General features: G+C 45.8%; 1 protein-coding gene across 5 annotated transcripts in view; it reads left to right on the top strand.

The window, feature by feature from the left end:
• LOC109911439 (neuropilin-2-like) overlaps nt 1-16,276 on the top strand; it is a 100,927-nt gene that overhangs the window by 34,077 nt on the left and 50,574 nt on the right. For all 5 annotated transcript variants that reach the window (XM_048598634.1, XM_048598633.1, XM_048598635.1 and 2 more), the window contains 5 exons: nt 1,816-1,997; nt 6,119-6,349; nt 7,460-7,615; nt 8,390-8,559; nt 10,515-10,670. In XM_048598634.1, the coding sequence (XP_048454591.1) occupies nt 1,816-1,997; nt 6,119-6,349; nt 7,460-7,615; nt 8,390-8,559; nt 10,515-10,670 (895 nt within the window). The remainder of the gene's footprint in view (nt 1-1,815; nt 1,998-6,118; nt 6,350-7,459; nt 7,616-8,389; nt 8,560-10,514; nt 10,671-16,276) is intronic.

Raw genomic sequence — 16,276 nt, 5'->3', positions numbered from 1 at the left:
TGAAGGGATTCCATAATTCTTTATTGAGTGAAAGGATAGTCAGCTTCTCTGGTGGGGTAACAGGGTTGGTGTGATGCATTTGTGCTTAAAAATAGCCTGTCGCAACTTGAGTTTATTATATTGTAATGCCTTTACTATAAGTGTCTGCCACGAGCCATTTAGAGAAACATTGGGTCAGGTTTTAGAGAAGACCACTCTGTAGCTGTGGTCCTAAGCAGCTGAAGGCACACCATCGCTGTTGGAGGGAAGGAAATTATGGGTGGGCAAGGTTTTGGAATTGTAGATAAGGAGCATTCTCTGAAAATTGTTGGGATGTAGGGTATTCTCTTGGGGAGAACAGCCAGGGAGCCAATCAACTCCAAGGCTGGGCAAAAAATGGAACAAAGCCTGAATCTGAAATACAATACATTTACTGGGTAGTGCTGATAGGATACTCTGACAAGTGTTTGTCAGGAGGTGATGGCCTAGTAGTATTATTGCTAAACTATTAATCCAGAGACCTAGGTAATCTTCTGGGGACCTGGGTTCAAATCCTGTCATGGCAGATGGTGGAATTTGAATTCAAATAATTTTTTTTTAAAAATCTGGAATGAAGAGACTAATGCCAATTATTGGGGAAAAACCCATGTGGTTCACTCATGTCCTTCAGGGAAGGAAATCTGCCATCCTTACTTGGTCTGGCCTACATGTGACTCTAGACCCACAGCAATATGGCTGAGTCTTAGCAATTAGGGATAGGCAATAAATGTTGGCATAGTCAGTGATGCTTACACCCACCTGAATGAATAAAAGTATCAGTTTATTGCACATGGGCTGTTGGTGTGCATTGGTGGAAAGGGGACATTAATATTACCCAGGTTTACCCTCATCCCCTTCCCCTTTACAAAGCTGCTGACTCCTACTGGTGATGTGTTACCATGGAAATTCTCCCCCAGGTGTTCCCCACATGGGGGAAAGTAAGGCAAAGCAATTCTTGCATTCCTATGGTCCCTTTCATGGCCTCAGGATGTCACAAAGAGCCTGACATCTCATCAAAGAATATTGAAATGCAGCCACTCTCACCATGTTGGAAAATGTGGTGGCCAATTTGTGTACAGGAAGTTCCCACAATCAACAATGTGACAGTGACCAGGTAGTCTAATCCTTGTGATGCTGGTTGAGGGGTGAATATTGGTGAGGACACTCAGAGAGCTCTCCCATGCTTCTAGGAAAGAGCACCAGTGGATCTTTTGTGTCTATCTGAGAGGACAGCTTCTGAACAGATTCAAGAACAGCTTCTTCCCCGCTGTTATCAGACTTATGAACAGACCTCTCGTATATTAGAGTTGATCTTTCTCTGCACCTTCTCTGTAGCTGTAACACTATATTCTGCATTCTATCCTATTACCCTGACGTACTAATGTAAGGTATAGTTTGTCTGGTTAGCACACAATACAATACTTTTCCACTGTATCGTGGTACATGGGATAGTAATAAGTCAACTCAAATGAACACTGCCTGTGCAGCAAAATATTTTCAGCCAGGATTCTTTGCTCCAGTCTCTGGAAACAGGAATTGAGCCTGCAACTTTGAGTTGCAGAAGTAAGTCCGCTACCGACTGTGCCACACCAGATACATGATCCTTGGCAACGTTGCGTTGCTAAGGTATTCCACAATGGAGGGGCCATAGTTGCCAGGCCCAATCCTGTCTTTCTCTGACCTGCTTCCGCTGAGCATTAATCTAGGCCACTTGATCACCATCCAGTGACATTACTGTTATGACCATTGGCATTTTGCTACATTTGACTTGGTGTGCTCTCCTTGGCTTTTCCTCAGGTATGACTACATTGAAATCCGTGATGGAGACAGGGAGAGTGCGGATCTGCTGGGCAAACACTGCGGGAACATCGCCCCATCATCCATCATCTCCTCAGGTTCTGCGCTCTACATCAAATTTGTGTCGGACTACGCACACCAAGGAGCAGGATTCTCACTGCGTTACGAGATCTTCAGGACAGGTTAGTCTCTCGTCCCTCTCAGGTTAGTGTGTCGAGGATGAAATGAAAGCGAGATTGTCGTATATGAACATCCCTACGAAGATTACATTTGTTCTGCCCAGGCCCAGAAGCACTTTGTAGCAGATGGCGTTTTAAACGAGCAAAATTCTAAAGGTAAGATGTGTAATAGAGAGCCCAAAGGCAGCATTATTTCATTCTGTGGCATTCATTCAGGGGATATGGGTGCTGCAGGCTAGGTCCAGAATTTATTGCACATCCCTAATCCCCCAGAGGGCAGTTAACAGTCAACCACATTGATATGGGTATGGGATCGTATGTAGGCCAGACCAGGTAAGGAGAAGAAGGTTTCCTTCCCGAATGGGCATCCATGATCCACAGTTTTTTAACAATCTTTGACAGTGGTTACATGGTAACCATTAGGCTCGCTTTTTATTCAAAACTTATTTTTTAAAATTGAGTTCGAATTTCACCATCTGCCACGGTAGTTCTGGAACCCTTGTCCCCGTTGTGTTAACCCGGGGATCTGGTTTTGTAGCCCAGTGACAAGGCGTCAAATATACACAGATATACGCTCTCAGCCATTTGATAGTATGAAACACAAAGGCCTGAGTTCAAGGTCCGTTCCAGGGCTTGAACACAAACTCAAAATCGACACAGCCACGCAGTATTGAGGGAATTTCAGCAAAGATTGACTGCAAATACACTTTATTGGCTGTGAAGTACTTTGAGGTGGTCATGCAAAGCATTATTCAAAGTCAAGCCTTTCCAGCCTTTAAATAGGGGCAGGAAAGGGCTTCCTCTGTGATAGTGAAATGGCAAATGATACTTGCATAAGCCTTAGAGAGAATGCTCACCACTGGGCACACGATGCCCTTTGTGGGACCAATACCCTTGGGTGGCCAATTTTGATTTGGAGATGTCACCATATGACCTCTGACTTGAAACCCCACCCACCCCCTGCCATTGGTCCACCTTTTGAACAGTCTGTCTTCCCGCAGCCAATGGGAAAGGGGAGCAGGTTTCTCGTTATCCAAATGGATTGAACTTGACTTTCCCCATGCGCCAACTGCCTCGCCCGAAGCATCCGTGCCATTTTCGCCATTAGTAAGTCAGTACGTCGAGATGAAATGAAGGAAAAACACATCTTTCGTGGCATACAACTTTAGTGCCAGGAGATTATTCTTCAATTCTGCTGTGGACAATCCCGCAGATTCGTAACCTGACTGTGGGAGGCAGGGAGTGGAGAGGGAGGTGGAGTATGACACATTTGGGACAAGAGAAGGAGCAGTTGGCTGAATGGGCCTTTGGAACGCTTAGTTTATTGTTCTCTTGTTGTCAGAGGCAAAAACAAACTGAAGTGGCCTTGAGGTTTTACAGAGGTCTGGACTTTACTGGTTGGTTTGTTTAATGTTTGATCAGGAGCCAAGAATTAAGCTGCTGTTTATTTAGCAGTGGAGCTGAGATCTTATGAGGCAGATGATTCGTCAGTCACCCCACCTCGGGCTTTCTCCTGTTGCAGCTTCTCATGTTTACACTCTGCACGCAGCCCGCTACCAGGAACCATGAGCTGCTGTCAATTTTCTAAACTCTCCTCTGCGCCCTGTTCCCTGCTAAAAGACCCCCGCAAAAAAAAATGAAGCTGAGAGTGAGGGAGAGATGGAGACTGAGAGATGGAAAGGCAGGTCGAGTGCGAAAAAGACATTGGGCGGGGGAGACAAAGAGACTGCAGCAGGTACACGTGGAGAGTCAAATATGTGAGAAAGGCAGCGTTTGGGCAGTAGAGACAGAAAGATGGAGACAAATGTATATTGAGACATATTCATAGGAAAAGGCAGTGGAGAGAGAGAGGTACTGAGACAAGCTGGGGAGAGCTCAGACTTCAATATTAAGACAACTTGAATGTTGTTTGCATGTTTCAAGCATGATCTATGACCTAGATCGGCCCGAAACATCAGCCTTCCTGCTCCTCTGATGCTGCTTGGCCTGCTCTGTTCATCCAGCTCTACACCTTGTTATCTCTTTCAATTTATTCCCGTTTGTTATAGGGAGTGATTATGCTGTACGTCCAACTGTTCTCTCAGTCTTCTATGCTTGTCACTTGGGGGCTCATTATAACCCTCCTTCCAGGCCCCCATTCTCCCATGCACACATGCATATGCATGCATACAAGCACGCCCACACACAAATGCACACAGGCACACACACGCGTGCTCAAACATAGATGCACAGAGACACATGCAAATACACACACAAAGACTGACACAGACACGCATATACATGCATACACACACACTCACTTCTGGGGAGGCAATGGCCTAGTGGTAGTATCACTAGACTATTAATCCAGAAGCCCTGGTAATGTTTTGGCGACCTGGGTTCAAATCCTGCCAGGGCAGATGGTGCGAATTGAATTCAATAAATATATAGAATTATGAGTCTGCTGATGACCATGAAACTATTGTCGATTGTCAGGAAAAGCCCATCTGGTTCACTAATGTCCTTAAGGGAAGGAAACTGCCATCCTTACCTGGTCTGGCCTACATGTGACTCCAGACCCACAGCAATGTGATTGACAATGGGCAATTAGGGATGGGCAATAAATGCTGACCTGGCCAGTGACACCCACATCCCGTGAATGAATTAGAAAAAACACAGACATACGTGAGATACATAGAATCCCTGCAGTGTGGAAGCAGGCCATTCGGCCCATCGAATCCACACCAATCCTCCAAACAGCATCCTACTCAGACCCACCTCCTCCACCCTATACCTGTAAACCTAGATTTCCCATGGCTAACCCACCTAGTCTGCACATCCTGGATGCTATAGGCAACTTAGCATAGCCAATCCACCCACTTGCACATCTTTGGACTATGGGAGGAAACCGGAGCACTCGGAGGAAACTCACGCAGACACGGGGAGAACGTGCAAACTCCACCCAGACAGTGGCCCAAGGGTGGAATCAAACCCGGGTCCCTGCTGCTGTGAGGTAGCCAGTCTAAGGCTATCTCACAGAAACAAGGCTAATCCAACCTTGACTCACACCAAGTCCTGCTCATTTAGCCTCCTTGTGCTCGCTGAATGATATCCCAGTCTGGTATAAGTCTCGAATTTAAGTCTCCAGCTAAATTCCTTCCTCTTTCTGTCATCTCTCGAGCTCTACAACCCCCTGAGAACCCTCTGTGTTCCTCAAAATCGGGCACCATGCGCATTCCTAATTTCCAATGCTCCACCAATGGCTGTCATGCCCAGCCTAAACTCTTAAATTCCATCCCCTAAACCTCTCTCTCTAGGGCTCTATGTTTCTCTCCTCATGTTAGACCTCATTTGAGCCTAACCCTCCAAACAAGACTTTGATCACCTGTTCCAATACCTCCTTAAGTAACTCTGTCAAATTTGGTCCAACAATACTCTTCTGAAGAGCTTTGTGGTACTTTGTTGCATTAAAAATGCCAACTAAATTCCTGGCCTGGTCCGCATCCAGGACGAACACGCTTCCCATCAAGGGACAGCAGAAGTGAATCAGTCGCAGGAATGTTGACTGATTTTGTTCTGCTGCCACTCCCTACCCTCCTCGTTGGAACCCCTGGATTCAGCGGAGGTGGTGCTGTGGTGGTACTGTCACTGGACTGGTGATCTGGAGGACCAGGCCAACACTGTAGAGCATGGGTTTGAATCACACCAGGGCAAATGGTGAAGTTTAAACTCTATATACAAAAAAGAAATCTGGTCTTAAAAAGCTAGCCAAATGACCACCATGCAACTGGCATTGTAAAAACCCATTTGGTTCAATAATGTCCTTTATGGAAGGAAATCAGCCCTCCTTACCTGGCCTGCCCTCCATATAAGCTATTACAGTAGACTTTACCCATTTCAGCAACACAATCCTATTGCACAGTAAACTCAACAAGGCCAGACATGGTTATGGGCTTAGATTATGATAATCCAATGCGCCGTGAAGAGACCAAGCCAAAAGCTGTTGGGAAAACTGGTTTAATGTCCTCTATGCTCAGTGGCAGTTTGACCTTGTATGAGGACTAGGACATTTACTAAAGTTGATAGGGGGAGGAGTGTTCAGTGTCATCTGGACTAGTTGCCTCATTGCCTTCCTTTCTTTGCAGGGTCCGACGATTGCTCCAAGAACTTTACTGCCCCCAGTGGCACGATTGAGTCTCCCAAGTTCCCTGACAAGTACCCGCACAATCTGTACTGCACTTACATCATTCAGGCACCACCCAGGTCAGAGGTGACCCTCACCATGCTGACCTTCGACCTGGAATATGACCCCCTGCAGATCGCACCAACAGACTGCAGATATGACCGTCTCGACGTCTGGGATGGTCTTCCGGAAGGTAAGGATTGCCATGGGGATTTGCAAGGTCAACAGCCAGTTTGGAGCATTTGTGGTCCTTTATCCAAACCTTCTTTGATTTCTTCTGTTAAGTATTTCACTTTTAAGTTTTTGCAGCGACCAGATTTGACCTAATAACCCCAGTGTTTATTTCACAACCGAACGCTTTTCCAAGATTTTAAGTTGGAGATTGGATTGGACAGGCATGTATACCATTTATCAAGGAAGGAAGCGTACACCAATGCATGTGATAGTCCAGTACCTTTGGAAGAGGATATGAAGACATGGTGCAGGGAGAGTGTGCCTACCGGACTCCTGATACAGATGCTGTCTCTTTGTCCAATGGGTTTCCTGGCAATGAAACATTGGTGTGACCAATCTCACACAAAACTGTTGGAGTGCAGGGAGGGCGGAGGGCAAGTTGTGGACCTTCTTGCGGGTCTTGTTCTGGGTCTTTCCAAGGTGCATGGTACCCATAGATCAGAGGAATGGACAGCAGGAGACCTAGCTGCCTGCCTCTATCCCAAAGTCTTCTGTGCATCTTGGTGGCCCAGGGACACACGAGACCTGCCCTGATGGACATGTATACACTTCAGGTTATTGTAGACATCAAGGACTGTGCTATTACTTAAATTTATTAGGTTTACTTGTGACAGTGATCTTTATTAGTTGTGGCTGTTTAAAAAAGGGAGCTTATTTATTTGTTTTTTTTTTAATGGATGGTACTGGGCAACCTTGTGCTTTCTCACTGATGTTCTTCATATAAAGGTAACAAACTTTTTGGGTGGGTTAAATGCATGACACCCAGGGAGACTCAGTCAGTACAAAGACCAGCCAAGGAAACCAAACAGATAGCAAAAACATGGTTACTTTAATTCTTTGGCTAAAAGTAGCCATGGATTATCTCAGGGTCAAGCCCAAACTCTGGCTGAAAGATTAGTGCCAATGATTGAACTCTCCAGGAGGATTCCACCTGTGACTTTCTGTTCAAGTTTCAGTATATTGTTGGCACATGTTAACTTTTAGACAAGGTTTCAAATTGAAGGAACAATGTCTCACAGAAACTGCTCCAACTTCAAGCTCCTCTGCCTGTTTTCTCTTTGGTCCCCAGTGAGCCCACTGATTGGACGCTACTGTGGTTCCAAGATCCCGGCGGTGATTCGTTCTGATACCGGGATCATGTCACTCACCTTCCACACAGATATGGCCGTGGCTAAAGATGGATTCTCTGCCGTGTACAACATCACAGCGAAAGACACCGTGGAATGTAAGTATGGAATCGGAAGCTGCTCGGAGAATGGGCTATCTGTAGGGATTTCAGGATTGACCTATCACCTTCAGGATTTAAATCAAATTCAGATGAACCGGGATGATAAGGACCCCCTCACAAAATCGGCATCTTGAGGGATACCAATGACGTCCAACCCAATGATGGTCCCATCAACTTTTCTGGTCCATAGCAGGAACTTAGTTATTGCCTCACTCAGCTCACCATATCCCTTAATACATTTGGTTAACAACAACCTCTAAAGTTTAACAATTACTCTAGCATCAGCTGCCATTTGCAGAAGAGAATTCAGAACCTGTGCCATGCCTTTCATTCCTGTGAAGGGTGGCTCTAATGTTTAGGCTGTGCCTCCTCGTCCTGCTCTCCAAATCAGCAGCACTCGTTTGGTTCATCCTTCTCAATTTGTTCCCCTTGAATGTCTTGAAGACTTTAATCAAATTACCCTTAAAGCGTGTAAATTCTAGGGAATACAGCCCTAACTGGTATAATCTCTCCACGTAATTTTAACCCTTGGCATCTTGGTAACTTTCTGATGTGGACTTGGCTGACAGAGCTGCACTCTGGCACATGTGTTCCTTCTCAAACCGTCTCATTCCTTCTTTACCACTGCCAACTATCTGAGGTGCTTCTGTAATTTGCCAATAGCTCCTCTCTATCCTTTGGGAATTTCCGGCTCCCCTGTAGAAGTCCAACTTCGGCCACGCAACAGGTCAAAGGTTACACCACACTAATGTGATTCCCTTGTATTTCTAGCCTATCAGTGCAATAGTCCACTGGGAATGGAGTCTGGCCAGATTAGCAACATGCAGATCACTGCTTCATCCTCCTATACCTACGGAAACTGGGATGCGACCCAAGGGCGGCTCAATTACCAAGTCAATGGTTGGACACCAAATGAGGACACCATCAGGGAATGGATCCAGGTATGTCAAGAGTTTCAAACTAGGGTTACAGGGGGAATAAAAACAAGGAAATTGGGAGCAGAGAAGAGGCATTGCAGATATGACGGGCCAAACAGCCTTCCTCAGCAAGTCCATCACACTGCTGTGTTTCTGTGAAGCTAGGAGCTGAATATTGTGCAGAATCGCAAGATGTTCCTGTTCAGATATGGGACAGATAATACTCCCCGATGTGATCAGATCAGACCTCGCCCCTGACTGTTAATGAGGTTGTGCCCCCATTGAGCTGCTGAAGGTTTGCCACTGACTGTGCAAAGATTCCATGGTAGTTCTGATGGAACCAGAGGCCTTAATGTAGAATTAGTCATTTGAGACCTCATCAAAATGGACATAAACATAAAGATGGACATAGGCAATTGAAGGATCACAGTTTGTTATTTTGAGCTCACCTGCAGTGGCCAGATTCTCCATTTCAGCCTGTCGAACACGTTACCAGTGCAGCAAAAGGCCATTCAGCCCATTGGTCTTTGATGGTATTTTTGTGTCACATCTCCCACCCTATTTGACCTAAACCTATCAACGTATCCTTCTCTTCCTTTCGTCAATACATGTTTGTCCAGTGCCCTACCAGCTGCTAAGTGTCTATAAACCTCTCGGCAAATTTCTCCTGTATTCCTCCCTGGCTGAAAGGGGCATCTCTGGAACTGCGGATGTTTGATCTATTATTCTGCTCCTGAATTAACATTGATCCACTTTCATTAGCTGGTGGTGCTCAGACCTGCTGGATGGTGGGTCCTGAACAAACTGACAAAGGATTAATGGCAGCTTTTAACCTGACTGAATGGTTTGGATGAATTCTCTGCTTATATTGATTTTACTGTCACTGCAATCTCCACAGGCAAAGCACCAGGTAGACCAGTTGGGTTCAGTTTTTCCCTGCTGTGCCTTTCGCCTCTAGAGTTTCCGATCCTGCAAGATTGTCCCAAAGAGTATGGAATTTAAACATTTAAGACACCACCACAAGTGATCCAGGAGAAATAGTGGGAAGATCCAGGAGAGGAGCATTAAAAAAATTGTGATTGTTAATCAAGATTCTTTGTGCAGATAATAAAGAGACTGGTTGTTATCAAATTGATGTGTAAGGGTGGTAGTTGGACTCCTATGGACAAAGCCTCCTTGAATAATGTCCAACTAGAGTCGGAAACTCTATCCCTCCCTCCCCCTCCTACAGTCTCCAACAGCCTTGTCTATTGAGGGTTACCTTGTCCTCATGGCTGGGGAGAAAGGCAGAAGGTTTGCACTAAGCAATGATGCTCATTCTGTGAGCCAGCAAGGGGCATGATGGGACGAATGGTCACCTTTCGCGTCATAACCATTCTGTGATTCTGTGAAAACCGGTGATCACCCCCAAGCATGCAGGCATGGGCAGCAGGTGTATGAAAATACCACCAACATCCACATCCTTCCACAGTCAGACACAATCCTGACCTGCAAATATATCGCAGCTACTTCACTGTTACTGCAAAATGCTGCAACTCCCTCCTGACAGCAATATGTGTGAGTGTGTGTGTGTTTTTATGTGTGCGTGTGTGTGTATTTATGTGCCTGTATGTATACCCTGGTTGAGACCCGGATTATCAAGTCACTCTGCAGTTTTCTGAAGGCCTCGAGTCCTCGGCTTTTCAGGACCTGAGGTTTTTGGTTCATCTTCAAGGAATAACTTGCAAGGTTTCAATGCTGGTTAGCTTGTTCCATTGAGGAGAGCATCAATAAAATGATTCAGCATGTGTCCATTTGGATAAAGTGCAGGCCATTGAAAATATCACCCTTTCCTTCCTGAACTTTGGACACTAACACAACCCAACTATGTCAATTACCTTTGAAGAACAAAATGCCCAAATTAATTTGATTTGTGTGTAAACGTGTGCATTTTTTTTGTTTTTGTGGTTTAATGCCTCAACCTCCTCTTGTCATTCCAGGTGGATCTCGGGATATTGAAAATTGTGACCGGCATTGCCACCCAGGGGGCTATCTCTGTAGATACGGCCAAGATTTACTTTGTTAGCGCCTACAAGCTGGAAGTGAGCTCCAATGGAGAAGACTGGATGGTCTATCGACAAGGGAAGAACCACAAGGTAATGGCAGAGTGATTTATATTCAGCAGATCTGAACCTAGGCAGTAAGAGAAGTTGGGATGCTGACCAACTGTGAGGGGACAGGTTCGATTTCCCCCTCGGGTGACTGTCTGTGTTGAGTTTGCGTGCTCTCCCCGTGTCTGCGTGGGTTTCCTCCACGTGCTCCGGTTTCCTCCCAGGTTGGGGTGGATTGGGCATGGGAAATTGCCCCACAGTGTCCAGGGATGTGCAGGCTAGCTGGATTAGCCATAAGAAATGCAGGGTTAAAGGGTAGGGGATTGGGTCTGGGTGGGATGCTCTTCGGAGGGTCAGTGTGGACACGATGGGCTGAATGGCCTACTTCCACACTGTAGGGGTTCTATGATTTTTTTTCCCCCGAAACAACAGTGAATGGCACGGAGCGTGTTAACTGGCCGTGCGGTTACGAAATCAAGACTCAGCTGGAAGGCAGTAGTTTATTTAGAGATTCCCTGGATTCCCTATCTCTGCTGCGAACGCTGAACAAGATGGATCAAAATGGACGCTATTATCAGCCAAATACCAGGAACAGTGACGTTGTTCCAAGCCAGGGTGGTTAGCGACTCGGAGCAACTCCAATGTATCCGCTGTCCTGGTTCTTCTCGGCAGGGCCCTGTGGCTTTGGAGGGCACTGACAAAAGAGCTTTGGTGAGTTGCTGCAGTGTATAGTGGAGTGGGTATATGGTGAATGTAGTGGATGTGGTGCCAATCAAGCGGGCTGTTTCGTCCTGGATGGTGTTCAGCTTCTTGAGTGTTGTTGGGGCTGCACTCATCCAGACAAGTGGGGAGTATTCCGTCGCACTCCTGATTCATGCCTTGCAGATGGCGGACAGGCTTTGGGAAGTCGGGAGGGGAGTTAATTGCCACAGAGTTCCTAGCCTCCGACGTCCTCTTGGATTTATAACTGTATTTATATGGCTGATGCAGTTAAGTTACTAGTAAGCCCCCACAATGGTAATGGTGAAGGATCCAGCAATGCTATTTAATATTAAAGAGAGATGGTTAGGTTTTCCCTAGTTGGACATAATCATTGCCTAGCATTTTTGTGGTGTGAATGTCATTTGCCACTTATCAGTCTTGTTCCATTGTGACCAGAGACAACAAATCATGGCCTAAAATGAAAATGCATCATGGAACAAAAAAAATCAGCCAGTAAACAGAAGCGAGAAGTTTGTTAAAAGTTCTTTCTCACCCATCTCTTTGAGTAAAATGCTGATGACAGGACTTTCCCTTGGGTCTGAAGAATCCCAGATTATATTGCAACCATCAAAACCTAGCAGCAAAAGAAGGAATTAGAAACCAGAGCAGCTGATCTTTTGTCTAGACAAAATGGATTACCTTGTACAAATATAGCTCAGTAAATAGTTTGAGGAATGTGAAATTTAGCACTTGCCTCGTTCCGTCTCACACATTCCCACTTAAAGCATTAATCCTGTCAACATGTCAGTCACTCATTTACCTCTCCGTGCTATTTTCTGGGAGGGCCACAGATCGGCTCTGTGCTGCAGCGCTTGATGGAATTCGGAAGTTGGCTGGGAGCTTGCGGGAGTGGTGGTGGATTGAGCTGGGAGCTGGGCGTGGGGTGGGGTTTGAAGGAGTGAGAGGGGATAGTGGAGGTGGGGTGGGGGCAAATACCTTTCCAGGCTGTTGTTCGACGACAAATCTCCGATCGCAAAGCAGCAGCTGGGCGCTCACTTCAGTTTGTGCTTTCTGCGGGTTTCCGAGGGAAACCTGCCGCTGATACGCCGCTGAGAGAAGGGTCTAGGCCCGAAACGTCAGCCTCCCTGCTCCTCTGATGCTGCTTGGCCTGCTGTGTTCATCCAGCTCTACACCTTGTTATCGCTGATACGCCACTGTCAGCTGGAGACTTTGTGACGAGCGAGGCTTTTGCAGGACGGAAACAGCAACCACCAAGTACGGGTGACAGGGAAGGAGAATTTTTTTCATCTTTGTAGCACCCCCCACCCCCCTCCCCCCCAACCCCTGCCAGCATGTCACTGAACAATTTACAGCCAGTGCAGTGTCTTTGTGATGTTGAGAAATGTGGTGGGGCTGTGGTTGTGCTCCCAGAGACAGCAATGGAATGAAGATCTGACAATTTGATCCATCGATGATGGGGACACATTCGCAAGAACATGTGAGATAGGAATAGGGTTAGGCCATTGGGTATTTCGAACTGCCCCGCCTTTCAATGGTATGGCTGATGATCCACCCTACTGTCCTGTTCCATGTCACTTGATTCCTAACCTATCTAAGAGTCTAGTGCTCTCAGTCTTGAAAATAATCGATGACTGGGCACCCACAGCCCTCGGGGATAGAGAATTCCAAAGACTCAAAACCCCTTGAGTGAAGACATTTCTCCTCATCCCAGATCAAACCACTTAACCTGAGACTAACTCTGTTTACTTTGCTGCCCAACAAGGGGAAACAGCGTCACAGCATCCTACCCTCTCAAACTCCTGAAGAATTTTGTTCGGTTGAATGCGGTCAGCTCTAATTTTCTTTTCTAAGTTCTTTGAGATATAGGACTGGCCACTCAACCTCTCTTCATAGGAACAAAGCTTTAAGCCGTGCTCTTTAATCCATGATAACGTATTTCACCCAGTCCCATAAACCCTCCTTTTATTGCAATATGAAGTACAACCCAAGTGAGAAGCAGTGATATTGATCGCTGGCACCTTATGGAGTCGTTTTACAGTCCAACCACATTGCATCCATTGGTTCCTCTCATCCACAATGCTTGTTTCATGCTCAGAATCTCAGTGAGTCTGTCCCTTTTACAAATCCATGTTGACTCTGGCCAGTCATATTGTGATTGCCTCACTATCCTGTTACCAGTGCCAGTAATAATAAGCAGTGAGCTCCCTGCAGCCGTTAAATTGATACGCTGGCCAGAATGATCGCTGTCATTACACCCCGATATCAGCAAGCCGAGGCAGACTTTTGATCATTGAAGTGGAGGAGCATAAAAGAATGAGAGGATAGAAAGGTTAAGATAAAGCAGGAGAACGAGAGAAGGAACTAAGGCACTATCTTCCGTGTGGCAATAACTAGAGACATTCCTTCCTCAACCGTGACTCCCAAAGCAGATTGACTGCTCATTCATCTCATTGCTGTTTATGAGATGGTATTGACATGGAGTAAGCATTTGGCCATCCAGAGACACTCAGTGTAATTGCCTTTGATGTGTTTCACATGCATTTAGGAGCTATTAAAACAGAAATGTTATCTTTCTTACTCATCCAAAGCAATCCGCGGGAGTTAATTTAATATCTTTTTGGGAGAGATACGGGAATGTTGTTGAGTGAGGAGACTGCTGTACAAGAACCATCACAAAGCAAGAATGGAAAGCACTTTCTATCGTGACCTAGCTGGAAATCAGCCAAATGTCTTGGTGTAAACAGGAGCCCTGGGGAGGGCTTTTCAATCTGCCCGATGCTCCCAGTTTTTCGGGTTTCTATTCCGCTTTTCTTCACAGAACAAAACCACTCTCCCCACCACCACGCCCCCCTCACCGCTAATGTCACGTGTTTGGTAATGCAGATTTCTGATCATCGAGATCCTATAGCACCCAGTTTAAGTCACTCAAGCTTTGTTAAGCCTCACTGACTGTGATGTAGATCATGGGGTGCAATAACTTATTCAAATAATCATTACCTGCGTGTAGGTCCTGACTGGGAGTGTTGTTAAAGTATTCCTCCGTGTGGCAGGAGCAACGCTATAAGCAAAACTGTCTCTGACATTGGTAGATCAACACCATAGAGTCATACAGCATGGAAACAGACCCTTCGGTCCAACCAGTCCATGCCGACCATGTCCCCAAAATAAACTAGTCACACCTGCCCGCTCCTGCCCCATATCGCTCCAAACCTTTCCTACTCACCTACTTATCTAAATGTCTTTTAAACGTTGTAATTGTACCCACATCCACCACTTCCTCAGGAAGTTCATTCCACATGCAAATCACCCTCTGTGTAAAAAATTTGCCCCCAGTCTTTTTTAAATCTCTCTCCTCTCACCTTAAAAATGTGCCCCCTAGAGAAAAGACAACTACCATTAACTCTATCTACATTCCTCATTATTTTACAAGCTTCCATCAGGTCGCCTCTCATCCTCTTACACTCCAGTGAAAAAAGTTCCAGTGTGTCCAGCCTGTCTTTATAACTCAAACCGTCCATACCCAGCAACATCCTGGTAAATCTCTTCTGAAACCTCTCTCGCTTAATAGTATCCTTCCTTTAACTGGGTGACCAGAACTGGACACAGTACTCCAGAAGAGACCTCACCAATGTCCTGTACAACCTCGAAATGATGTCCCAACTCCTATACTCAAAGAAGTGAGCAATGAAAGCAAGCGTGCTAAAAGCCTTTTTGACCACCCTGTCTACATGTGATGCAAACTTCAAAGAATTATGTACCTGAACCCCTAGGTCCCTCTGTTCCACATCAGTATCCAAGGTCCTACTATTAATTGGATAAGCCCTAGCCTTGTTTGTTGTACCTAAACGCAACACCTCAGAATTATCCAGATTGAACTCAATCTGCCATTTTTCAGCCATTGACCATTTGATCAAGATCCCGCTGTAATCTTAGTAAAACTTCTTCTCTGTCTACTATGCCACCAATTTCGGTGTCATCTGCAAACTTACTAACCATGCCTTCTATATGCTTATCCAAATCATTTACATAAATGACAAACAAAAGGGGACCCAAAACTGATCCCTGTGGAACACCATCTTGTGCAATGTCTGGCAAGAATTCTAAAGGACTCTTGCAACCCAAGCACTAATATTGATCGCTGCAGCACCCACTACAGATATGAGCTAACTCAACCCTAAGCCCTCTCTGCTCTGGGTGACCTGGGAATGGGGATGAAGGGGAAGGGCTGGGGTGGAGGGGGTAGGTGGTGTACCTGTGAGGCAAAGTGATGGCTTTTGGGGTGGAGGGTGGTGCATGGAAAGCTGGATGGAGGGGAAATGTCACCTTTTCTGTGACAGAATGAATCAATCAAGGTTAATTCCACTCTTTTCCACTCACATCTGTCACTCTGCAGGGAGGGAGAGGAAGTGTCTCTCATTTCCAAGTCGCCTTGGGGCTTGTTAATTCTTTGTTTACACTGACTTGAATGTAAAATTCCAATGCACTGCTGTATTGTAAAGAAGACTTTAAGATGTATTGGTAAAGCAATTTTCCATTCATTACAATTAAATTGAATGGAGAGAGTTGCAGTCCGTTCAGTAAATGGAAAAATATAGAATCCATAAACGATTCAAAATGAACTATCGAACGCTTAAATAAAAGGCAGGGAAGTGGATTTTAGACCACAATCACATCAGTCTTCAAACAGTAAAGTGGGCACTTGGTGTCAAATGGCCTACTCTTGTCCCTGTTTCTGATGACCTTAAGATCGTATGATCTTAAGCAACCAGCTTGACATACAGATGCTAAGGTGCAGAGCTGGATGAACACAGCAGGCCAAGCAGCATCATAGGAGCAGAAAGGCTGACGTTTCGGGCCTAGACCCTTCATCAGAAAAGGATCATTCCCTGCCATTCCCTCCTTTTCTGATGAAGGGTCTAGGCCCGAAA

This window comes from Rhincodon typus, chromosome 7 (genome assembly GCF_021869965.1).
Source record: "Rhincodon typus isolate 14 chromosome 7, sRhiTyp1.1, whole genome shotgun sequence".
Taxonomy (NCBI): domain Eukaryota; kingdom Metazoa; phylum Chordata; class Chondrichthyes; order Orectolobiformes; family Rhincodontidae; genus Rhincodon; species Rhincodon typus.
The sequence above is the reverse complement of the archived record's forward strand: the minus strand, read 5'-3'. Positions and strand labels throughout refer to the sequence as shown.